General features: G+C 40.1%; 1 protein-coding gene across 2 annotated transcripts in view; it reads left to right on the forward strand.

Moving 5' to 3' along the window:
• The first annotated feature begins 5,739 nt into the window (after positions 1 to 5,739).
• Positions 5,740 to 25,675, forward strand: part of mtmr11 (myotubularin related protein 11) — a 33,717-nt gene continuing 13,781 nt past the window's right edge. Inside the window, exons 1-6 of one of the 2 annotated variants that reach the window (XM_078252247.1) lie at positions 5,740 to 6,243; positions 14,084 to 14,153; positions 20,921 to 21,057; positions 21,262 to 21,331; positions 22,169 to 22,308; positions 24,132 to 24,216. In XM_078252247.1, the coding sequence (XP_078108373.1) occupies positions 6,187 to 6,243; positions 14,084 to 14,153; positions 20,921 to 21,057; positions 21,262 to 21,331; positions 22,169 to 22,308; positions 24,132 to 24,216 (559 nt within the window). In that variant the 5' untranslated portion in view covers positions 5,740 to 6,186. Of the gene's footprint in view, positions 6,244 to 7,426; positions 7,477 to 14,083; positions 14,154 to 20,920; positions 21,058 to 21,261; positions 21,332 to 22,168; positions 22,309 to 24,131; positions 24,217 to 25,675 lie in introns of those variants that run through there. The other variant, XM_078252248.1, reaches the window with a different exon arrangement.

Consider the following 25,675-nt stretch of genomic DNA (forward strand, 5'->3'; position numbering starts at 1 on the left):
TTGCAGGCTCTCCTCCTTTTATCAGTTTAACGCCTTGCTACTGTCTCCTCCTAGTGGAGAGAATGTATATGGCAGGCACCATACATAACACTCATCAACACGTATATACAGTACCGGCACGCATATACACTAAGTTAGATTCACACTACTACATACACAGACATGCAAGCACAAACAGAAAAGGCACGAGTGTCTCCACTACATTTGTGGTCTGTGATATATTTGGATTGGTTAATTAAGGGATGTTTGAGCATTTTGAAGTCACATCCAGTTAGGGTGATTTCAGTGTTACTGTTACTCGATGCTTGCGTCATATGTACCTCGAAACAGCAGAATGAATCCTTTTCGGTCACCATTTGCTTAATGCAAATCGAAACTACCGTGCAATGCAAATGATTAAGCGTTCTGTAGGCTGCTGTGGTGCTAATGCTCCAGAATGCAAACACATACGGTAAATGTCCATGCATTAAAGACAACTGCTCTGCGCTGTTATGCTTTTGGCAAAACATAATGTATACATCTATAAATTGGATTATAAAGATGTCAACATTTTAAAGATTAAAAGCAATTGGCCACATTGTTAACCAGGCATTGTTGAACAAAGGCGACATAGCAACATAGCAGTACGGTAAGATACTGTTCCCAGAGTCTGATCCAGAGTATTTAATATGTTTGTTGCAATGTTTCTCTTTCATGGTTGGGCTTCCTCTTTCTGTAACAATGGTTGGTGTTGAGGCATTTGATTATTGGCATCGGCATGCAATACTTCTCACTACAAAGTCAAAATGTCAGATCCAGCATAACAGCTTTTGGAGCTGCCCGTCAAATGCGTGACATGCTGTAAAGTTAAATTATTTAAATGTGACTAAACACATTTTTGGATTTCAGAGAAGTAAAGCAAATAAACCATTTGTTATTAAACAAATGACAAACTTGCTCTAAATCAGTGAGGACGTCTGCAGTTGTGACAGTTGTTTCCAATTTCTGTTTGCATGATGCAAATGTTGATACCCAATAACATTCACATTGTATAGAAGAAATTCTGGTCACAAGTTATGATTCTGAAACTCTGTTTTGACATGACAAACCCTCTGTGCTCTGGTGGTTGAAGTGTAAAAAAAAAAAATTGTTTCATACAATCTCATTATCACAAAAAAAAGTCATTCATGTCATCCTCACTAATAGGACAAATTAATGCTAATTGATTTAGTTGCCCACTGCAAATTCTGAAGTTCTACTGAAGGCAGTTTCTTTTTTCTGGCATTCGTCCCGCCAAATCCAGTTGCGTATTCTCTTGTTGCACAAATTCAAGCACTTTCCTGATGTCCGTGGATACAAAACGTTTTTACTGTTTTTGAAGTGGCCTGACTGTTGTCCTTTGTTCATCTCTGCAGACACTGCCACCTCTGTTCATGGGGAATCAGGGGCACAGGCTAGAAGGGTTTCTCTAAAGGATTCAGTTACCGTAGAGCTAAAGCATTTTGGTGCCAGCGTCACCATCTAACTCAGTTTCCTAGTTGCCTTTTTCAGCATTTGTCCTCGTGGCATCACAATCCTGTTTGTACGTTGTGCAAGATGAACATCAAGTATCCACTGCTTGCGTTGCCTGCAGTCTCTACTACTACTGCCCCAAAATGTAACAAATTATAATTATTTTTTAAATCATGTTGAAGCTATTGAGATAATGATTCTTTTCAGTTGGGCATATCGACTAGTTGATACGGGCTGATGTTGTTTGAGTCTTCCTTATAATAATCAATCAAATTTAAAGCTGTTTTAGTTGTACTAACGTCAAAAAGGCTACTTAAATATTTGTGATCATTTCTCCTATAATAAGCCATGGTGAGGAATTTCTTTTGAGCTAGTGTGACTCTTGTTGCCCTACTTTTGTTGATTGAATCTGTTCTTTGGCATTAAGTCTAGAAAAGCACAATTTAGTATGCAATTCACTGCCTTGCCCAGTTGAGGGCACTCTTGTTTTGTTTTTGTTTTTAACTCAGTGTTTGGAGCTTAGCCTCGCGACCTACACTCAAACTACAAACAAAAAATAACAAATATTGGGGAATGATTTTCAGTAGTGCTAATTCAACACTATGTAACACTATAACAATATTTTCGATGTTGCTAAAGCTGGTCAAGGAAGAAGGGAGTGTATTTGCTGTGCATTTAAAGTAACACTAGAGTTTTAATGACAATAAAACACTTAAATCATGCTATTTCCCAAAAAGAAACGTGCATTTGCTGTGTTTATGTGTGTGTCCATGCACTGGCATTTTAATTTAGACAATACCCATCAAGTGTTCCCTTACTGTGGGAAGATGATGCCTGTTTTTAAAAAGAAATGTGTACGTGTGCATACTCTTTCCCTCCCTCCAAAGTAATAATTAGCTTAAAAAAACATTTTATTTTTTTGCAATGAAACGGATGCCTCAGAAACATGTAAGACATCAAACGTTACAGGTTACAAACACTGTTTTGTATTTAAGAAAACAAACAATGAGAGGTTGTATAAATATGTTCCAAGTTATTTTTGTAAGCCCGAAGTTTTACAGTGTTTTTAAAAGGGTAAGAATGTATATTGTTGGATACTGAAACAGGTATGGATGATAAGCTTGTTAGAGCTGGATTTAGTGTTTACCAGAAAGTGACATTTTGGCTGTCGAAGACGACTCCCAGACCAGCCTCTTGATCCTCGAGGCTCTCTCATTGCAAACTTATTTCCTAAATGCTGACCTAACGAGACACCATTTGAGAATATATATTTATAGTGAGATTTTTTAATAGGTTTCCTTGTGGAATGTTTAGTTGCGACATTTTAGGATGTTCTTTCTCACATGGCTAATTGTCTAGCGGTCTGGCTTTTATTTGTTTGGTTGATTATTTTTTTTTTTTGGGATTTCTACATTTTGTTTACTTTTTTTTTCTACAGCCACCAATCCGTGCTATGCTACAACATGACAGCAGCGTTCTTGTTGACCCAGCTCGTTTCCTCCAAACCAGAAGAGAAATGGCTCCGAATTAGTTTTGCGACACAACTGATATATTTTTATATATTGTACAACACTGTATTTTCTGTGTGAGCAGAATATTCATCATCAGTGACATTAACATGGAATACTTCGAGTTGCATGGGACTGGAACTGTTGCATGTAAATGGCAATCCATTTTACCAAATTTGTGCATTATTTTAACTTGATTTCAGTTGTCCTGGTATTTTGATGTTTATTTTTTATCGTTTTAATGTTGTTTTTTTTGTTTTCTTTTTGAGAGGAGAGCCCTAAGGCTGTGTGACAGTGCAATCTGGATTGAAAGAACATCAGATTTTATGTTAGGTTATTATTATTATTATTATTATTATAATTAATTTTTTTGCACCGTTTGAATAAATTCTCATTGTATTTCAAGAAGGCTGTGCTTCCTGTCTTTTCTGTGTTTCATATGAAAAAAACTGTTATAAACATATCGGGATCATAAATGATAACTGATATGGGATTAATTCCATAAAAATATAATTGACATTAATAAATGTAATGACATAAAGATGATTTTACACATTTAAAATGTCAATACATAAAATCTCAGCACTTGGCTGGAATATCTTGGAATTATCGGCCATTGGTAATTGACTAAGGAATCAATTATTTAATGTTTAACGCTAAAAGAAGCCCTGGTTCCAGCCTTTCAATTGTGAAGATTAGCTGCATTTATGTCTTATTTGATAGTAAACTGAATATAGTTGGGTTTTGGACTGTTGGTCAGACAAAACAAGCATTTTGAAGAAGTCCTCTTTTCACAATTTCCAAACACTTTATTTACACTTTACTTTACCAAGGGAAGATAACTGACAGATTATTCCAAAATTTAAATAATCCTCAATTGCAGGCTGTTTAAGGTTTTCAGGTGATGATGTGAAACTGTCCTTTAACTGGACAGAGTCACCAGAAAGCATCTGTCCTGCCAAAGTGTCCTTAAGCAAGGCACTAAATCCCGACCAGCTCCACAGTCACTGTTATATAGCTCTCGACTCTATGTGTAGAGAAAACAGAATTACTTCTTCTATCAAACAAGGATCATATTATCATCAATCTTTTTAACTTGGAGCTGCAGAGAAGCTAAAATAGTTGGAGACATTTCATTGGACTAAAAATAAATAGATAAACACAGAGCTCAGCCATATATTTTATTGTAAATGCTTATTTGTTATCTGTGTCATTCGGTATTACCCTCACCTGGTTGCATTATACGTTGTTGAATAACTCCAGCTCAGATGATGCAAGGTCCTGTGTCTGGGACTGTTTTATGTATTAGAGAAATCGGAGAGCCTTATGTAATATTGAACAGTTTCCCATGTGGTAAAAAATCCAGACCTCTCTCTATTATAGTTCACAAGGACACCGTCTCCCCACCTGTTAAGCAGGACACACTGTCGCTCAGGATTATTCAAACTGTCCCTGTCCTGTCTGGAAAGGAATTTCTGCATTGGCCTCCTGTATTTGCCTGGAAGCGAGTTATTGTTGGTTTCTTTCCACAAGTTTGGATGAGAGAGGAGCCAGTTCCAACACAGACCTGCTAAAGGATCAGAAAAAGGTACTGTTCACCGAAAAGAGACTGTAGATGGTAAATTCACAGAATCATTTCGGGTTTTTTTTAAGAGGGATTTTGTAAGACTGAAACACCAAAAAGGTCAAGAGTTGAATGGTTTTATGGATGTTGGCTTGCTTACAATGCCAGAGCACTCACTGTGAAACCTATCAAACCTCACTCTTTCATGTGTGCATAACATTGAATGTCATTGGAGAATAAAGTCAAATTTATATGAGATCCACTTTAAACAAAGATTTATCATGCGTGTCAACAAAGGACACAGATATAGGAAATGAATGTCAAAACAAAGGCCAAGATAGAATAACAAGCGTGGACAGTTTGAGTTTAAGGAGTCTAACTTGAAACTAATTATACAAATTGAGAGGAGTTTTATAAATGCAATGGTGCAAAGAAACTAAGTGCATGTACCTGCATACATTATATGGTATTGAGGTACTTTCCTTTTAATTATAATTAATACTTCTACTTCACCACATTTCAGAGAGAAATATTGACCTTTTCATTTTTTATATATAGGACATATGATTAACTCTTATAAAATGCATATTGTTATGGGTTAAACTACCAATGTTTGTATAAAGCAGTTGAATTACCTGAGATAAGATAAGATAGGCCTTTTTTTAATCCACAGAGGATACATTTGGGTGTTGCAGCACAAGGACAGACATGAGTACAGATGAATAGAGAGTAAAACATAATAATAATTAGAAGTATATGGAATAAAATAGGAAGAAGAAGAAGAAAAATAAGCTACAAGATCAATTTAACTCAAAATTACAAAGCAGCAGTAGCTACGCAATTCTCCACGACCAGTGTACTTGGATATACTGTATAACATGGTGATTTCTTTTTTATTAAAGGTGCAAGTTGCTGATAATACTTTTGTAACTTGTTTTGAATGCAAGACTTTTACTATGGAGTATTTTTACATTCTGGTACTTATTCTACCACTGTGTAAATGTCAGTGTTGCGTTTGTGGTGAGTTCGAGGAGTCTAGTGAAAGCGGGGAAAACTGACATCTTTGCACCTTCTGTCACTGTACTCAACTTCAATTTTGGACTCTCAAGGATATACTTTTTTATTTTCAAGATGTAGCCTACTGGCCCTTTAAGAAGCTCCACCGCTGCACTTAGTTTTTTTTCCTTCCACCAGTGTGCGTTTCACTATGGCGAATGGATAAACAAACAGAGCCCAATGGGTGGAAAGCAGCAGTAACGGTGAACACATCTCCCCGTTAGTGACTAACAGCAGTTAGTAACAGTCCGGTGACTGGTGGTGGGTTTCGGCAGGGTGTGCTCTCGGGACACGGATGCTGTCAGTGCGAATAGCGATGAAAAGAGCGAAACTAGTTTGCTTGTCCACACTGAACACCTCTTTTGTAGCAGCCGGTGATACAGGCTAACCGTTACTGGACTCCGGACCCTTTCTTCGGTCTCTGACGGTTTCTCTCGGCTAAAAATGGAAAGAGGACAACACTAACACAGCGACCGTTTTCACACATAAAAAAAACAAACAACATTCAGTCAGCTTTATTTCGCTCGTATTCTTTTCTATTTAAGTCGAGTTGACCAGTCGTCAAAAATGTTGACAGGATCTAAAACCACGTTCAAAGTGAGACAAATGCTCCCAGATATCAAGGTAAGGTCATAACGTTAAGTTAGCTATGTGACGCTAGCTAACTATATTGTCTCTGTTTAGTGGACTTGTAACAGCACTATTATTAACTTGTTTTTATCCTGTTTTATACTGCCGCATAACTAAACTGAGCTATAGTTTGGGTATTAAAAACCCAGTCTTGAGTGATTTAATTTTCTAATACACAAGATGTTAATTTCTAGACATTTGGGAATGGAAATATACGTTTGTGTATATTTTTTTCATATTCTCTGCTCTGGGACTTGCCACTAACGTTATAGTAAAAGCTGTTAAGTCAATTTAGCTTGCTCAGTGCTAAAACACACCAACACTCATGTGATGTGAACACCAGAGAAGCCAGGAAGCAGATGATGCAGGAAACACTGGCCATAATTCACAATGCAGAGCTATAAATGTACATTCAGGTAGTTTTCAGCCTGGCTGGATTAGAAACCTGTGATCCCTCCTCAGAGATCCCTCTGTGAGCCTGTTCAGTGCGTGCATGTGAATGTGGACAGTCTCATGTTATTTTTGTTCACAACTCAGGATGGCTTTACAGAGTGGATGGGGGATTGACTACAAGGCTACAAAGGGCTGCTGTTTCTTTCGGTCTGGACAACAGGGAGATGCATACAGTAATTACTGTAAGGGTACATAATGTCGCTCTAGCTTTGGCTGCAAGCCTTATTAAAGGCCAGCGAAGTGGTGGCGAATCTTAATCACTTCTCGTGGCAGGTGGGTTTGCCTCATATGGGATTAAGTTGTTGCACACAAAGGCAAATGTTGCAGACCATCATCATCTCCTGTGCAGTGAACAGTTGTAGCCAGTTCCAGCTGCTTTAATTGACAAAGCTTTGAAAGGTCACATGGTGCTATAATAAATTGCTTTGAAATGCTGAAGATGAAATCCATGCATTTCAAATGATCACTAACTGCCCCAGTTTTGGAGCACCCGCGAGGTTTGAGGTTAATAGGACTCATTTAGTTTGTTAGACAGCACAAAGCAATGTGTACACACAGTATGAATGTGTTCAGAGTTGCTCATTCCTTTGGGAACTTGGCACCGCCTTTGTGTTGCCTTGGCTTTTTGTCTCTTCCTGGTTATTTTCAGCAGCCGCAGGGGGAAACGCTAACAGATGCCTCTTTACTCTGCCCTCAGGCGAGGCTTGCATATGGAGTGGGGGTGATGTGCGCTGCACAACATCTGGCTGTCGCCATGGAGACAGCAGTTGAGAGGTAGAGGGGTTTTGAATTTGATTATCTCCGAATGAGACGCACAGAAATCATCACAGCCCCACACCAATTGAGTCTCATATGTCCAAATATGAGAATGTGGCCGAGCCTAAGATATGGTAATGTAGGGTAGTAGGCTGTGTATTATATGTGCACAGGCCACCCACACACACTTGTGGGTTCCACTTCCATGAGCATGTGCTAAGACTGCTTTAGAAAACTGAATCCAATCCTTAGCTGAATGTGGACCAGATGGCTTTGCAGTTTTCATGTATTGATGAACCTTCTCTTCCTCAATCAGGGTGTAACATTTTAGATGGCATAAATTATGATAGGGCTGCAACAATTTATTCACTATTATAATTTAATCTGCAAATCACTTTCTTGATTAATCAATTATTTGTTTCACAAAACTCAGAAAATAAAAATCACAATTAACTAAAACAGAAGGAGACATCTTTAAATAGCTTGCAACCAACATCCAAATAGACCTAGTTTATACTTACGTAAGATAAAGAAAAGCAGCAAAAGGCTTTAATTAGGAAATGTTTGACATTTTTGCTTAAAATATAAATGAGAATACATCAGCAGTACATGCTACACAAGGATGCTCAGGCCTGCATCTTGACAGAATAGCAGACCTTAGTTTGGATGCGCCTATCCCCTTGAGTTAACTCTATCTACATCTCGCAGCCAGCTTTGAAGCAGTCAGCATGAAAGGCACAGAGCACAAAGCTCCACAGAAGCAAAAATGCCAGAGGAGGGATAATCTGAGCTCTATTTAATGTGGCTGAAGATCCAAGCCTGATAGGAGTGGGCCAAAGCAGTACAGTCACCCACACCCGCTCCCATTGGACCCAGACATCACATTCACCGCCAGGCCCTGAGCCGCAGAGGCTTCTACTGCTTAAACAGAGCACAACAATGGGCTCTTCTTAATGGCAGGGCAGATTTATGGTCACATTAGAGAGTGTATTGACCTGGCATTGGGTTATAATTAACCAGAGGCACTATTCACTTGCGATAGGGCTGAGAGGCTAGGTCGTTTGTCTGTTTTGAGTATATGTAATGGCTTGGATAATCTCACTCATGGGACCTGAGCTGTCAGAGTAGAGGTGACTGTGAAAAACATTTTCTATGAGAGATGATTATGAGCCACTGAGAATACAATATTCAGCATTAGATTTTCACTTAAGCCATTTACCTGACACTGGCATCTGCAACGATGTACTATTAGTGAGAATGTAAAGGGTTTAGAGATGCAAGTGTGCTCCAGAGACCAAGAGGAGGAGATGTTGCTGTTGATGAACACGCTGCATGTTGTGGGCGTCAGATGTGATCCTTCAGTCACAGAACGGTCTGTCTGTCCACTACACAACCCTCCAGTCCTTTTTTAAAAGAAGAATCCTGGAAACTGATATGTCAGGGCTCCGCTGACAGGCAGTATAGGTATTGATGAAAAAAATACCAAATAGCGCATAATTTGTGAATGCACCTTTTTAATTTGATGCTTTTTTAATACTGCCATTTCATTTTTACCATGATGGTAGCCATGCTCGCAGCGTGGCCTGAAACATCGAAATGTTGATCAGTCAGTCCATCACTATTGGATGGATTTCCTTAACATTTGGTACAGCTATCCATGGTCCCCAGAGTGGATAAATCCTATTGACTTTGGTGATCCCCATTTCTTTAATCGAGTGTGCTTTTGACTGAAATGTCTTGATGACTATTGGATAGATTTTCTGAAATTTGGGCAGACATCACGTTCCCCTCAGGACGACTTGTCATAACAAGGGATGTCTAAGATTTAAGGTTTAACATTTTTCAGACCCAATCCAGGTCATAGTCCTTTCATATCGGGTATCTCCTAGACAGTGTTGGATCTGATATTCTTAATTCTCTAAATGTTGATTAAATATGTATCTGACACATTGAAATATTACATGTGTAGCCTTCCAAATTGTTAGCATGCTGACACATGACATTTGATGGTGAACATGATCAACATTATACCTTCTAAACAGTAGCATCATCACTGTAAGCGTGATAGCATGCTGATGTTAGCATTTAACTTAATGCACCGCTGTGCCTAAGTACAGCCTCAAAGAGCCGCTAGCTTCAGATGACCTTTAAACCTTCCTGTACTGCCCATACAGTGCATCATCAACTGCAAAAGCATCTGTGTAGTTCTCTGTCAACACTGAACAATTTAGCAATAAGGGGAGGAGATAATGAAGAAGCAAATATGTTATGAGACAATAAATAGCAAATCATTCAGCAGGGATACCATTAAAAAAAGCCAGTAATTATCTTTTTGTTGTGCGTCTGGAAGTCTAGGCTGATTGTGTTATAATTAAGAATGGATAAGAATGCAGACACTGCTGTAAATATTCCCTTTTATTTTTTTAGGCGTTTGTGGAAGGTTTCAGAATAAAACGTCACAACAGGGAGAGCTGCGCTAATTGCGGGAGGCATTTGCAGAGAAATGGCTTAAAAGCTGGATATTCACTATAGTGTGAAGCTGAAATGGTCTCATTAATTATTAAACATCTGAATTCCCAATTCATGAAACATTTATTTTACTACTAACCTCTATATGTTGGAATCTGTTTTGGTCCTTGAGGCCAAAATGCAGCTTTTTCTGCATTGCAGTTGTTGCGTTTCTTTATGCGATACACTAGGTAGTATGCTTCCACTGAGGCTGTTTCTATCATAATGTAGCAAATACAGTACATTGTTGCAGGTTTGTTTCTAAAGGAATTAAAGAAAGTTCTCAGTCTGTCTTTTTTTTTTTTTCTGCAGACAAAAATTCAAAGTGAGCCCCCTTTAGCAAAACTACCTCATGGCCTTTTTCCTTTCAAGCCAGTTCACAATGCCATATGACTGTCCCCATTCATGTGAGGAAATGAAAAGCACAATACAAACGAATGGGCTGTGACTTATTCAGTACAGAAAAGTGGCTAAAAGCTAATGCGTGTTTTACAAGCCCAGAGCGGAGCGTAACTCAGAAGGAGAAGCTTTCAGAAGAGACTCAGAACGGATGCTAGGTCCACAGTGTGTTTTGGGGACGTCTCTGCAAAAAGTATCCATAAGTCAGTAATTGAGTCTTGTTTGGAATTGAAAATCATATTCTTGAGACTGTTCAAATGCAGCTCAGCTTGTTGGTACAGATTTATTTTCAAAAGAGGTGGTGGCAGTGTGTCAGCCCAGAGCTGTTTTTCCCTCTCAGAAAACAACTTGGAAACAGAATTGTAGTGAAACAGCTCTCGTTATCTCATTGCGTTGTCAGTTGTCCCAGATAAAAATAAGATTTTACTGTGCTATTTCTCCAGTGTCCCTCCAAAATTCCCATTTGTTCTTTTTTCCTTATGAGTTTGACAAGAATGTTCCAGACCCAGGAACAAGCACACTTACTGTAGAAGTCTGGCCGCAGTAGCAAGGGAAAGCCATGAGCAATGGAAACTGCAATAAGCCTTGGCCGCTGTCCCTGGGGATGAAGGGAGGGAGCAGAGGAGGGCAAAAGTGGGGCAGAGAGGCAGCACGGGGGGAGAAAGCTGCAATGAAAGTGATAGGGTTGGGGACGCTGAAGCCACACAATTAAAGCAAAAGTCAAACGTCAGCTTAAACACAGCCCTGGAAATGTTTTTTTTTTTTTTTTAAGTTATTTGTGACTCCGAGATCAAGGCAGCCTTGCTTTCACTAAGGCAAGTTTATGCCTAGACATTATGTCATTCCTATTTTCCTTATCTTTGTTGCTTGTTTTACCTCTTGTGCAAAACTGTGAAGAAGTGAAGGAGAAATGCCTGGATTTCACATATAAGTACATTGGCTGTATATCTTTCTGTCACATTTATTGTGTTCACAAATTTCTGCTGCTAGTCTAACAGAGGGACTCATATCAGCGTTCTCATATTATGTGCACAGCCCAGTCTGCAGCTGATTGCCAGCCATCTAGTGAATTCACTTGCCTCACAAGACCCTGAGGCTTGACAACCGTCAGAGGACAGATCTAAGACAATAGATTTTTGAAAGGAGTAACAAAACAGGATCTGAATAGCCTCTGATGTTCTTAAAAGGGAATCAGGAATTCAGCTGCGGGTTTGCTGTGGGTGTTGATGGAGAGACTGAGGGAAAGCATAAAACATTTCAAAGCCAGACAGAAGAGAAAAAAATGAACAATGCTCTGGCAAGCAGCAACTAAGTCTTGTAAAAAAAAATTAGCGTCCTGCTGTATAATCAAAAAAGGCTTTCATTTTCTCCAGCGGTTTTTGCTATAGAGCTTTCAGCCTTTTAACTTGGTCATTAGAATTGTTGGAACTATAACCATATTTGAAATATATTTCATGGGGAGCTCCATGCTATTGGCGAATACTTGTAGTTTTATTACAGCTGTTGGAGTTGGCAGAACCATTTTATAGCAAGATATTGAAACAGAGCTAACTTTTGTCAGTTAATTAGTGCTCATATTATGTGGATTGATTAAAACCGTTCTTTGTTTTTATTATGATCATGGCTCACTTAGCCCTAGTTTAATTAATTAGCAAATAAGTAAGGTTTTCTTTCTTTCTTTCTTTCTTTTTTGCAGTTTACAAAGTATTCTACATTTTCTTTTCTTTTTAAATGTAGAAAAGAAATGGTTAATTGAAAGTTTGCAGTATATATATTAAAATATTGGTTTCGTATATACCATTATATAAAAAACTATTAACTAAAAACTTAAAGATGGCATCAAGATACCACCAGTAGCAAACTGAAGAATCCGTGTGTTTATGTTTTTAATAAAACAATCTCACATACATAAAAAAACAACCAGCTGGGAATAAGTGTGATTTTACTACCTTTTCAAGGAGCAAAGGTCCTCTTTATTTATTGTTTTTATGTGGGGCCACAAGCTTAGAGTCTCCGGTTTTCATGAGCAGGCTGCTAACACAGAATCCACCACACTGCAGAATTGGTAGCATAACATTGGCGACTGAGTAGATTCACTGTTATTGTTCACACATCCTAGCTGACTCGAAGAAATATCGGTGTTTTGTGACAGAGCTGGGGCTGTAAATGAACCAAGGATTAATAGATTCATTGTGGGGAAAAACTCAGACAGAATTGCTGAGAGAGACATTTTGGGGCTCCACAATGTATAGTTTTCTTGGAGGTCAACTCAGGGCCTTAACTCTAATTCTATTTCTGTACTACTATAAAGCTTATTCACCACCTGTATAATCACAGCGTCCTCTTACATTGCAGGCCTTGGCGTATTATGGGATTTGAAGCCGATAAACGTAAATGGCCTTCACAAGGGGGGCTAGTGGCAAAGTTAAGTGGAAGCATATGTGCTATTGAGCTCGCAGCCTGAATATTGAAACCTCTGTTGCTCTGTGGAGATGGATTCTTGTTTGTAGAACAGACTCAAGTACGTGAGACTTTGTGACTTTTATAGAGAAAGCAGGAACAAACAGCAACATGGAAACTAAGAATCATGGAGCATTGTGCGGTTTCTTTGTCTTGAAAATGAGTCTATTGAGACAAGCCAGACTTTGATGAGAGAAGCAGGCGGAGCCACAACTTAAAGTGCTCATATTATGCTTTTAGGCTTTGTCCCTTTCCGTTATTGTGTTATATATCTTTTTTGTGCATGTTATAGGTTTGCAAAGTGAAAAAGCCCAAAGTCCACCCTAAAGGGACTTACCATCTCCAACAGAAAACACTGTTAACAAACTGCTCCAAACAGCTCTGTTGTAGTCCAGCTTTTACTTCCGTGACGAACGTGCGTCACTTTGTAACACACGTTATAATGCTCGCCTAGCTGCTAGCGTGGCACGCCCTCATCCTCTGCTTCTGATTGGCTGGTAGTCCTGACCTAGCTACTGCGCATGTGCGACTCCCAACAAACATGGAACAGAAGTGAGATGCCTCACTCGGTAGCTAAAACAGAGAGCTCAACACACAGGGTGAAAAGAGGAGCTGCAGCAATGTGCAGTACAAAAAAAATATGGTGTTTTTTGAAAATTAAACCACATAAACCTATTCTGGTACAACCTCTAAATACAATTATGAACCTTAAAATTACCATAATATGAGCACTTTAAATATAATCAACAATACCAAAGGTGACATAAGGCTCTGTCCTTGTGTTTAGTGTGATCTGTTTAGTCTATTTCTTGACTTTTACAGTCTGTGGGCATTGTTTAGAAATATAACATTATTCCTTTCAAATGAACACTGCTTTTTTAACCATTCAGGGTATTTAGGTTCTTGTGAGGTGTAATTTAGCATGCTGTCAACATACAATTATTCAGTTATGTTGCTTTTATTTAAAAGTCACTTGACTTAGGCTTAGTTGGTTCCTTGTGAGGATTTGGATGAGAAGATCGGTACCACTTTATGTCTATGTTATATTAAAGGCTCCAGCCAGTTAGCTTAGCATAAAGCCTGATATTCTCATCTAGCTCACGGCAAGAAAGCGAATAAGCAAGCTCCCGAAATGTCAAACTATTACTTTAAACACAGGGCTCCTCCTCTCTGTTACAGTGATGTGTAAAATAAAGAGGTTTACTTTGGAAAGAAGAAGGATTAAATCATACTAATGTCTGCTGTGTTTCTCTTACAGGAGAGAATGCTGAGTCAGAGTGGGGTGAACGCAAGGAGTCGAGATGTGTTTGGGCTACGCTGCCTACCAGGTAGAGATGTGCTATTATGAGCTAATGTATGTAAAAATATGTACGTTTGCTTAGTCATTACTTTGATCAATGCATCAGTTTGGTTCTGACTTCCAAAACTTCTTTTTTTTCGACAAATCCCCACACCTTCCATCATGTTTGACAAATCCACACGTCTTGACCAAATAAATGAAGAATGATTCAAGCTACTGTAACAATAAACAGGTTGCAGCTGAACATCGCAGCCAGTCAGACACAATACATTTTTAAAGGTACTAAATAATACAACACCTAGCTCAAAGCACGAACTACAATTGACAACGGCTGTGCTGCTCCAGGATCAGATGAAATATCAACATTCAACACAGGCAAAAAAAAACTGCTGCTGCATTTATTGTTGGCTGTGGTTTGAAATATTGCACTTGTAGCCACACCCAGACCAGGAATGTCACAGCAGGTGCTTTGCCTTCGAGATGGGAAAACATCTACTGCTGAAAAGCTAATCTGAAAATACAAAAGTGGACTGGGAGCCTCAATGAACAGTTGTGTGGCGAAGACGCTTTATTGTGTAATAAAATGTGCTCAGATGTCAACACAGTGAAATTATAATCAGCAGCAAATGTCTAGCCAGCTAGTTTTAGCCAGAGGTCGGCCCTCTTAACACGTGCTAATCTGCTTGATGGTGCAGACATCCAAGAAAATCTAAATCATTTCCCAGCCCTACCCTACTCATATTCTTGTGTCAGCAACACCCTGCATGAGTTTTCATAAGAATGTAAGCAGACCAGATAGGCCTAGATCTGAGACAGGCTAATCTTTAACGCTGCATACTGTATCAGCAGTTAGTCACAACACTCTTCACCAGAGTAGGTTAAAGCCCGTTTTATGGTTCTGCGGAGGCTCCACGCAAAGCTTTCGCCGTAGCCTACATAAGTGGCCTGATGTTTATACTTGTGCGTTGGGTGTGTGTGTGTGTGTGTGTGTGTGTGTGTGTGGGGGGGGGGGGAGTGTGTGGTAGAGCAAGGGAGTGGTGAGAGAGTGACGCCGATTCGCTTCGGAGCAAGTACTGACTCTAGAGTCATAGTGAGAGAAACAAAGTGTCTCCCCTGTGTTTTCTGAACAAGGTGGGAAATCTGTAGCAGGAAAGGTTAACCCTCTCCTTGATTTCATGTTGTTTATGGAGAAGGAGAACCAGGAAATGAGTAGGGGGAAATGCAACGCTACCAAGCCACGGCCGAGCGACCTGCGTCGCCGCGACGTGTGGTTAAATTTTTCGAGAGGTGCACGCCAGGCTACGGTGTAGGGTCCGGCGTAGGTTTGTGTCTTCACGTACCTACGTGCGTAGCAACGGCGTAGATTTTACGCAGAAGTATAAATCGGCCTTAAGTGTGAGTAAGGGTGTGAGGAGAGTTTATGAGGTGGGAAGATGCTTCCTTGGTGTTTCAGTCTCAGCCTGCCACCCTATGATTGATATCTTTTATATATATATATATTTATAGAGTTTTTACACCTCAGTTGTTTTTTGTTGTGACATAGGAACTTGTGACCTTTCACACACTGAAACATACACATGTATTGTTACATACACTTCACACACGCATTTGCATGCACACATATTTTTCACAAACACACACACTTCCTTCCTTATTTTCATTCACTGAGTCAGCCTAATTGGTTTTCCGGCAGTGTGTTTTCATCAAATCTTTCCAGACTCGGCTGGTCCTTGACAGCACACACGGAGAGTATTCTAAGCTGTTAACATTTCCCTGTGAAATTTCAACTACCGTACTTTTTCCCCTGCTGGCTTTCAACTTTATCTCCATCTCCAACGTCATCCTACTGTTCCCTTACCTCTGTCTTTCTAACCTTTCTCCACCTCCATTCCAGGCAGATTAGAAACACAGTTGTCCATAAAAACCTGTATTATATTAAGAGAATAAAGAAGAAACGTGCATCGGGTGCATTCTTAGGTTGTTTTTTTTCTCTTTTTCCATTGAGCTCCTCTGTGAGCTAAAATGATATACTATTAGTCTGCTTTGAATGTGGCATTTTATTTTATTTTGGACATTTTCTTTTTTAACCGATTCAGATTTCAGGCAGGGAAATCTATCCTTTGGCTCTGTGCACGCTCTGCAGAGTAAGTGTTGAGACAATTTGTGAGAACAAGTTCACTTTCAGACACAAAGGAGTCGCGAGTCAGTGTTACCACACCGAGTGAAAGGGCTCACATTGCACCTGTGGACCTTCTCTCTTTCTCTCTCTCAAACACACACATGCACACATACTGCAAAATGATGGATAACTTGTCAACCCTGCATAAAACTGTATTTTCATATCAATAATGCAGTGGTGCTGTTGTTGCATCGTGGGGTAACTTTAGGTTGTGCTAAATAAAGTGCCTGTCTCAAGCTTGATCCACTGACAAGTTGAGAACAACCATAGGAATCACAAAATCAGAAATATGTTTGCAGAAGTTGTCCCGTTCTCCCATTAGTTACGGGCAGTGCTCAGTGTCTACAGTGTTCTCATGTGACACCGGGACACAGGACCGCAGAAACCGAGCTGGCCTGCGGGAGGGCAAACGGGTCAGGACAGCCATAGGTAGATCATGTACCTTTTCAATGCTGTGAGTAGGGGAGGGGGTATACTGTCCATTCACACACAATGCCAAGAGTCCAGCACCCCCTTCAGAGCAATTTAACAATCCCCTTTCTCCACAGTCTTATGTTACTGTGGGATTGAAAGGCTGTCATTCAGCTATATACCTCGTTGATTGATGGACAAGAGACCAGCGCATCGATATTTGTATACTTGGGCTTTGAGCTTGATATTGGGAAAAGGTATTACATTCTTTTTATTTGTGTGACTTTAAATGGCTGTTTTTTGTCCATGACAGGACAAAAGAGATAAAAAAAAAACAAGATGTTTTGGGACTTTGTATTTCTGATAATCAATATGTCTGGAGAGAAATAGTTGTTATATTATTGTTCGAATTTGGCTATCATTTACAGTTAAGATAAGATAGACTTTATTAATCCCACACTGTAATAACACAAATACACATTAAGTAGGCATAGGAGAAAAAAAAATGCATAAAGTATAAGAAATAGAAAAAATAGAATTAGTTATATTAATAATAGTAATTAAACAAACATATTTACACTATAAACACCCTTATTATATTATATATATTATTATTATATGTTAAACTGCATATGACGGGAAAGCGAGGTGAAAAATTGGACATGTTTTGCTTTTGTTGTATTACATGACAAGCTAACCTAACTTGGTCATCATTTTAAAACAGCTGTTTGTGGACGTTGCATCACATGAAGGATAGTGGTTTTGGACTCTCTGTACTATAGTTTGTCAGCAGTCTTCTGGACATTTTGTGCCTTGTAAAATTATAGGGTAGACTCCAGGCAGGACTTTTCTCATTGTTATTTATACAGAAAATATCTGCTAGTTTGTCAAAACAACTGTATGCCTACATTTAACCCAACGTAACCTATTCCTGGTCTTTACTCGTCCTCCCAGGGAGTTGAGCAGGGCAGAAACCTTTTCGCTCTGCATGCGTCCAAGCTGAAAATAAGTAACATGTGGATGAAAACAAATAAAACAGAGACTGAGAGAGCATGTGGTTCAGATCTCTCTCAGCTGTATTTTCTCAGGCTGACTCTTCAAGTCGCTCTCTCCTCATATCCAAGTCAGTGACCAACAGCATGTAAGGAATGCATACATTGTGTGTATTTAAAACAACAACTGGACTTGGTCTTCAGAGGAGCACACATCCTGAAATAACCTCCTGAAAACTAGTCAAACACTTTTTCAGTTTTCGAATTGAACTGATTTCCTCTACTATATCGACAGCCAAATCCCAAATTGTGGTGGCATGTGAGACCCCTATTCAAGTACAGATAAGAAATACCAGTAACTGCTGGGTTTCAGTGTAATAAAACTATGTAATGCTGCTGTTTGCTTGAGGCACAACATCTCTCATTAGTTTAGCCCCCTTCTGCTCCACAGTTGGTCAACGCTCCAACCCAACATTTTATTTTGGCGAGCTGTCCACCCTATAATGCTGTCAGAGGTGGATGTAACTGCAATCTGTAAAGCTGCCACTGGCATTGGAGAATCTACAGCAAACACGGGGAGTCTGAACTCTGCTGTATGGCATGTTCAACTGTTCTTCCGTGTCTTATTGCTTACCATTGTTTCTGCTATTGTATTACTGTCCTTAATAGCTGTAACCCAACTTTGTGCCACACCCACAGCAAAAGGCGTCTACCAAATAAATATCCTAAAATGTCACAAACATCAGTGACACAGGGTCACCGACAGGACACGGACTTGTAATGTAAAAGATTACATAGTTTGGCTTTATTCATTGTTTGAATTGAACCTGTGGCCGCTGCGACGAGGACTGAGCCTCTGTACACTCTGCGCACGCTCTACCAGGGGAGCTACCCAGGCACCCAAGTGGCTTTAAACATTGTTAAAGAAGCTACAAGAGCACTAATACTGCGTTAGTACAGAATACATTACACTCTCCAGGTTGTCCATTTGATTAAAGGACAACCTTCTCGTAAAACACTTCACTTGTACAGCGGACTCATTTGGGGCTGAACCACCTGCTAACACAAACTTTTTAAACCTCACGAAAGTGCAAAATAGCCCCCCCCCCAGTTCTCAAATCTTCAGGCTACAGGAATGTTTTCGGCTCTGTTGCACCCTGGGGAGACATTACAATGAGGCACGGAAAGCCAGATTGATTGTCCTTTGAAAGACAAGCTCTCAACAAGGGTTCACTTGCGTTCACTGTAATACTAAGCATTTTAAAGTGCCCATATTATGAAAAAAACACTTTTTCTGGGATTTGGGGTGTTATTTAGTGTCTCTAGTGCTTCCACACACATACAAACTTTGAAAAAAATCCATCCATGCTGTTTTGAGTGAGATACGGTTTCTGAATGTGTTCTGCCTTCAGTCTCCGGGTGAGCTGTTCAAAATCGGCACGGCTTGTGACGTCACAAGCCGAAACAAGCTGGCTAACCGCAACCATTAGCTCGTAGCATTAGCGTTAGCATGCTAATGCTAACGCTAGCATGCTACCTCGTTCTCAATAGCAAAGCACTGCTACAACACACACAAGTTCACCATAATCTACAAAAGAACTACTTACATGTGCGCCCTCATTTAGAAGTCTCCCAGCTAATCCTGCCTTGTAACTGACCGAAGTTGGAGAAACAGCCTTTCTTTTACTGTCTATGGAGCTAGCTAGCTGACATGATCTACATCTGAGCTACTGCGCATGTGCGAGTGCAATCAAAGATAGTACAGAAGAAGAAAAGAGGTCTCACTCTGTAGCTAAAACAGAGACCAGCTGAAAAGAGGATCTGCAGCAGTGAGAGAGAGCGGTGCAGTACAACAAAAATATGGTGATTTTTGAAAATTAAACCATGTAAACCTATTCTGGTACAACCTTAAAATACAATTATGAACCTGAAAATGAGCATAATATGGGTGCTTTAAACCTCTGTTGCTAAATCATGTGTGGTCGCGCTTAATTGATAAGTTCAGTCTAGGGTTTTCTTGCGTGGTTTTGGAGGTTGAAGGGCATAAGCCTAATCATAGAGCACACCCTAGGATTTAAACTCCTCTTGTGCAATCAGTAAATTATGGTGTTGGAAGTAAAGGCTCCTCTTCCTCCCTAAAAATGGCTGTTTCCTGTTTGTGCCTTGGTATCCCCCAAAACACTATTTAAGCTAAGAGCAAGGACTAGCAGAGACTGGGCACGGAACCAACTGCTACTGTCATTTTCAGTTTAAGGGCCTTCCTAGTTCCTTCCACATGTGCAGTGAAGAAATTGTGTGTTCCCTAAGAATGTTTTTTTTTTTTTTTTTTTCAGTTTCCTCGTCTTTTTCATGGTCCTTTGACCGAATATGAAAACATTTGCCTTGCCATATGTCTGGCAAAACACTCCTTGTCGTGGACAAAAAGGCCATTTTCTCCACGTCTACCCTATCCTGGACTCTGTTGCCATGGAAACCCACAGTCTAGCTGGCAAAGGCTTTGTATTCCTGAGGGAGACTGTTAGAAATGTGCTGTCTCACTGCTGTGTGTGTGTGTGTGTGTGTGTGTGTGAGAAACTGTTCTTTCTTTTTTTTCCCTTTCAGAGTGTTTATGCACATCTGTGTTTGTGTGTAAAAATTTCCTGAGTGAAAAGTTTGTTTTTGGAAGCTTTGTCCTGGAATTTCAGATGCTTCTTCAACCTTCATTTCCATCCATCATACAGGATCAGTAGATTATGAATAAAGTCCTGCACACATAACATACATATTTCTAACATATCAAATATTATTAAAACTGAAGAAGAAAAAAAATTAATTTCTGTGCTTTCATTGGTCTTTGTTTATACTGTAGTTATGATTATCATTAGTGGCCATTGAACATTATTACATTTCTCATAAATGATCTACTGAATTTTATTTCTCACGACATGCAGTTCCTCCCTGCCCATCCTCCGTGGCCTGAGAACCTGCAACAACTTGACCTTTTTGTTTAAAGGTGTTTGTTACACCCACTCCCAGTAGCTCACTCAGTGAACATCCATGCTGCTCTTTCTCTGTCTCTACACTTCCTGTTATGTATTTTCACTAGAAGCCCCAAGTGCCCCCCCACACATACAACACTTAGTTATGCAATTTTATCAGGCACCTACAAAACTACATTACACAGAAATTCCATCCTGTAAACTCTGCACTACTTCTCCCCTTTGTCCCCACTAGGCGAGTGTGTACTTCAGCGAGCTGTTATGGTGAGGAAGAAGTTGACTGCCAGGGAAGGAAGAGGTTGGGTGTCTGGGACCCTTTTCTGTACCCACTTCAGAGTGGCCTTCGTTCCCCAGGACAGTCCCAAAGCTGACGTGAGTCCCTCTTAACAGCTGTAGTGATTAAAATACTCATTCATATTCGTGTATGGTTTAATAATGTATTGTTATTGGCTGTTTATGGATGTTTAAAGGATGACATTGCAAAGTACATTAAGAAAAACTGATGAAGGGAGCCAAAATGTTTGTTTTTTTGGTACAGTATGTATATATTTTCTGTAAATAACATCCATGATGCAGGACAATGCAGACCCAGTTCTTTTAGGAGATCATGATGTGGCTTTGGCGTCCATAGAGAAGGTTGTGGTTGGTAAGTACAACCTTATGCCCAATTTTTACTCACAAACTCGTTCATGCAATGACTGGAGATTTATAGACAAATATTACTTTAACGTGACACTGCCTGTTTGTGTCCAATCACAGACTGGTATACTGTACTTACAGTATATGATGCTTTTTGCTGTGCTACGGTTGATGCTACAGCAACAACAGTTGCACCACTCTATCAGCCTTATGTTACTTATAATGAAGAGACTAGGAAACTGACATGTTGCATAGTTTGTTAAAACGGCGTTTGTATAACTTCTGACCTATAGCTTATATTATCACTACATTGGTTTGGATCTAAAAAGGGTTTAGGGTTAAGATTTCAGTCTTGGTTGATTTGGCAACACCTGTGGATATTGTGGTAACAGAGACTGATGTTTAATGCCGCAGCAAACGTGGGCATTACCAATTACAGCAACTACTATATAGAGAGGTGTTTACTGAATGTAAATATGGGACATTGCAGAAAAATACTGACCATAAATAGTATCAAATATTGGGTTTGATTTCATTAAAATGTTAAGGATTGTAAAGTGGCATAAAGGCTAAACAAAGTGTTCATTATAATAATAATTCAAGTGATAAAAGCACTTCCAAAACATCATAACTTAAATGTTATCATGCAAAATCAGATGTTTAAATAGCAGATACTGTATGTGCAGGTTTTTGGCTCCCTTATAAAGTAAATTTCAGTGGAGCACTATTACAGCTAAGCTACATACTGTAAGTATACGTAACCTGTACTCGAGGGTTCTTTGGCTCTTGACCCACTTGTCCGTTTAATATCTAATTAAGCCTCTATTCCCCTCCTGTGTTGCAGTGGGCCCAAACAGGACCAAGCTGGTGACCCCAAACTCCTCGCTGAAGTTCACACCAGAGGAGCTGGTGCTTTATTGTAGGGATCTGCGAGTCGTCTGCTTCCTGTTTGACCGCCTCACTCCTGACGCACAAGTCATAGAGGTATGCGTCCATATCCTGATTTTAGGAACTTAGTGATCTCATTTTAAGCATGACCAGGACTAACCTGACTCCGCCAGGTGGAATGCTTCGCATTTGCTCGGCATATCCATCTGGGAACTTTCCGTTGGAGAACTTTTGGGAACGGGCGAAAATACTGGTTAGCTGATTGGATAAACCATCTGTCTGTCACCACCTATGTTGGTGATAGACGGGCCAAATCAACCAATCAGATCAACGAAGCTAGCTAAGTTAGTGTAGCTAGCATTAGTTTGGCTTCGAGGACCTTGCGGTTCTTCTAATGCCATCGTTAAACATACAATTAAGTTAGGTAACATAGCTAACGTTAACGTTTTTAAACTTACCATTTGTATGTGACAAGTTTTCACGGTACACTTCTGAAGAAGAGCAAAAACATCTTTTCCTCCGAGAAAAGCCTCCAGTGCCGTTTTTTGCTCTTCTTTTAATGAAGGAATACTTTCTAATTCGGATAAAACTTGCGCGATAGCTACACTCATCTCATCCGTGGAAGCCGCCATGTTGTTTAGACTGAACAGTCTAAGGGCGCTGACACACAGAGCCGATTATCGGCTGTCGGACCGTCTGGCGAGGTCAGTGACTCGAGTCTGTTCGGTGTGTTCCGTGCCGTCGTCCGTCCGAGGAGCCGTCGGCCTTTATTTTGGCCGACCCGACATGCTCAGTCGGAGACAGGGCAGTCGGGACTCACCCGGAAATGGCGAGCGGATGAGCCTCTCAAAATCTGACGAAAATCTTTTAAACTAACCTTTGTCGATCTGAAATGAAGACAGATTCAGCAACTGCATGGCCTATTTCTCACTTAAAATGTTTTCAGAAACACGTTTCGGCAAACTATTTTAGTACAATATGAGATTGTATTCTGAACAAGCCGCCATGACAGTCTGGCTGTGAATTTCCGGAGAAAAAAGAACCACGTGACCCGTTCGTCCAATCAGCTGCCGGTTTTCATTTTCTGGGAAACAATCAGACTGTTAATGGAAACAATACAGAGCAGCGCCGCCTGCTGCTATGGAGACGTATTACGTTTCGCGCACGCGCAGAGCGTATGCTCAAGTCGGCGTCTCTTCGGTGTGTTCTGAGGCACTTTTTGGACCTCGGGGACTCAACTGATCAGTCCGACTGCCTTTTCTGCCGATGGTCGGCCGTCTGGTTGGTGTGTAACTACCTTAAACAACTGTTGCGTCACACCTAAACCCACCTCAAAACCAACGCTGATTGGTCGGTCGTTTGGCGAATGGCTCCAAATTTTCTCTATCTCAAGATGCTAGACTGATCTGCGAGTGGAAAACTGGAGCTCGCGAGATGAGATGACGGTGAGGCCAGACCAGGACTAATACTGGCTTAAATTCTGAATGTGTGCGTGCACAGCCTAAGAACAGGAATTGGCAGACAACCACTGATTGGTTTTTTTCCAGCCTTTTAAAAACACTTTTTATAGATTTGTTTTTTATGTAGTCTTCTTTTTTGCTCTTTCTAATGGGTGAATTTCAGTGAACCGTTTTATGAATTTCAAAATTCCTCTGCTAGAGATTTGTGCAATACGTGTGGTAAATATTTGTGTGCAACTGCATTTTTCTGTGTGTGTGTTGTGTGTTGCGTGCGTGTGATTTGAGTTAGATTCAAGGCTCTGTTCACTGTCACACTGTTCACTAGTCATTTCAGCGCACTTCTATGTAGAGAAGTTGATCTGTACTATACAGCAATGATCTGACTCTGCAGGGCATTGATGTTGACAGCTGATGACCTTTGTCATGTTGATAGGCTCATTTTGGTTTCCCTCTCCTCAGATAACCTACACCATCGCCAAGACCTACCAGCCTCCTAAACCCGGGTCAGTTTTATCTTTCCAGAACGCTGCCCTTGGGAGTGTAGGTGAGTAGATTAATGCATGCACCCTCATGTATACTGTACAACCATTCATTCCCTCGCTGGCACTGGTCCAATACCTCATCGGTCTGTCTATCATCCTGCTGCTGTCTTGAGTCCCCAAAGAACATAGAGGGATGCTTCAATATAGCTCACTCATTTCTGGGTTTTCATGATTTTTCTTTGGTATGTATGATACTCGCAATAATAATGTTATGCTCTTCAGTCCAAAGGGTGTTTACTGTATGTTTGAACCCATTCACATCAACCTTAATATACCAACAGATGTCCTGTAAATTGTAGACAGTTATATTTTTCGGACCTAGATCAAATAATATTGGTATATATCAGAGATAACTGGAAAATGAATACATGTTTCAGGCCTTATTCATGTGTCTGTTTGGATGTTAATGACATGAAATGATTGAGCTTCAACGTTTTAAAGTATTTATCAGTAAATTATTCTATAATTAATTTCTTTCCGTGCATATTTCACTGTGATGAATATTCTTAGAAATAACAGCTCAGAATGAGAAGCAAATGCCCGCATAAATCAGAAGTGCAGCGTGAATATGTTAGTCGCTGTACTTCCTTTCTAAAGCCTTGCATGTTTTCTCTTGGTGTGGCTTCATCACGTCTGTTTTCACTTTGCTTTTTCACCCATTCTAACTCCAGGGACAGAATGTACCCAAAAGACACTGTTTGTCATTTATGTCATGACTTCAACTCTGTTTCATCTATTTTTGCTTCTGATTTTTGTTGTTTGTTGATTCTATTTTTACTTTTTGGCGTACCGTCAGAACATGTCACACCTCTTAAGGCTGGAGAGAATATTAAACAGGAAACATAATGGTTTCTGTGTAGACCAGAATGAAAAAAATAAAGCTCACATCCTCTCTGGCTGGCAAAATTAGAAACGTTCTAGTAAACCATGCCCCTATGTGAGGACACCTCTGAGTGGTTTGAAGGCAAGGCTCAATAAACATTTCATGGGCTTTTGACAATGACTGAAAGCCTCACTTTGGGAAAGATTAAATTAATCGGAGAGAAGGAGTCGAACTCAGTAGGACACACTTAACATCTCACCAACAAAACGAAAGCTCTTAACCATTACGCCCACTTGTAAGCAAGCCACTGGCTGTTCACCTCGACCATATAGAGTAATACGAGCCCGTCTGTACATTACATTGTGCTATGTTAAAGCTATACCAGGCTGACCAGGCTGTGGATGACTGTGGGCTGTTGGATAAATAATGCAAGCCCTCCCTCTGAAACAAGTCGCTAGATGACCCACAGTTCAACTCTGCCGCAGGGGTCAAGTGTGTCTGGTGCGGTCAGCGCGTTGACTAAATCACTTTCCACACACCTGGAAACAGAAATATTTCACAAAAATGACCTCAGCAATTATTCCGCTCTACTCATAGATAGACTAATACCGTATTCGTTACTAATCAGTCCTCTGCAG

Source organism: Sander vitreus, chromosome 6 (genome assembly GCF_031162955.1).
Source record: "Sander vitreus isolate 19-12246 chromosome 6, sanVit1, whole genome shotgun sequence".
Taxonomy (NCBI): domain Eukaryota; kingdom Metazoa; phylum Chordata; class Actinopteri; order Perciformes; family Percidae; genus Sander; species Sander vitreus.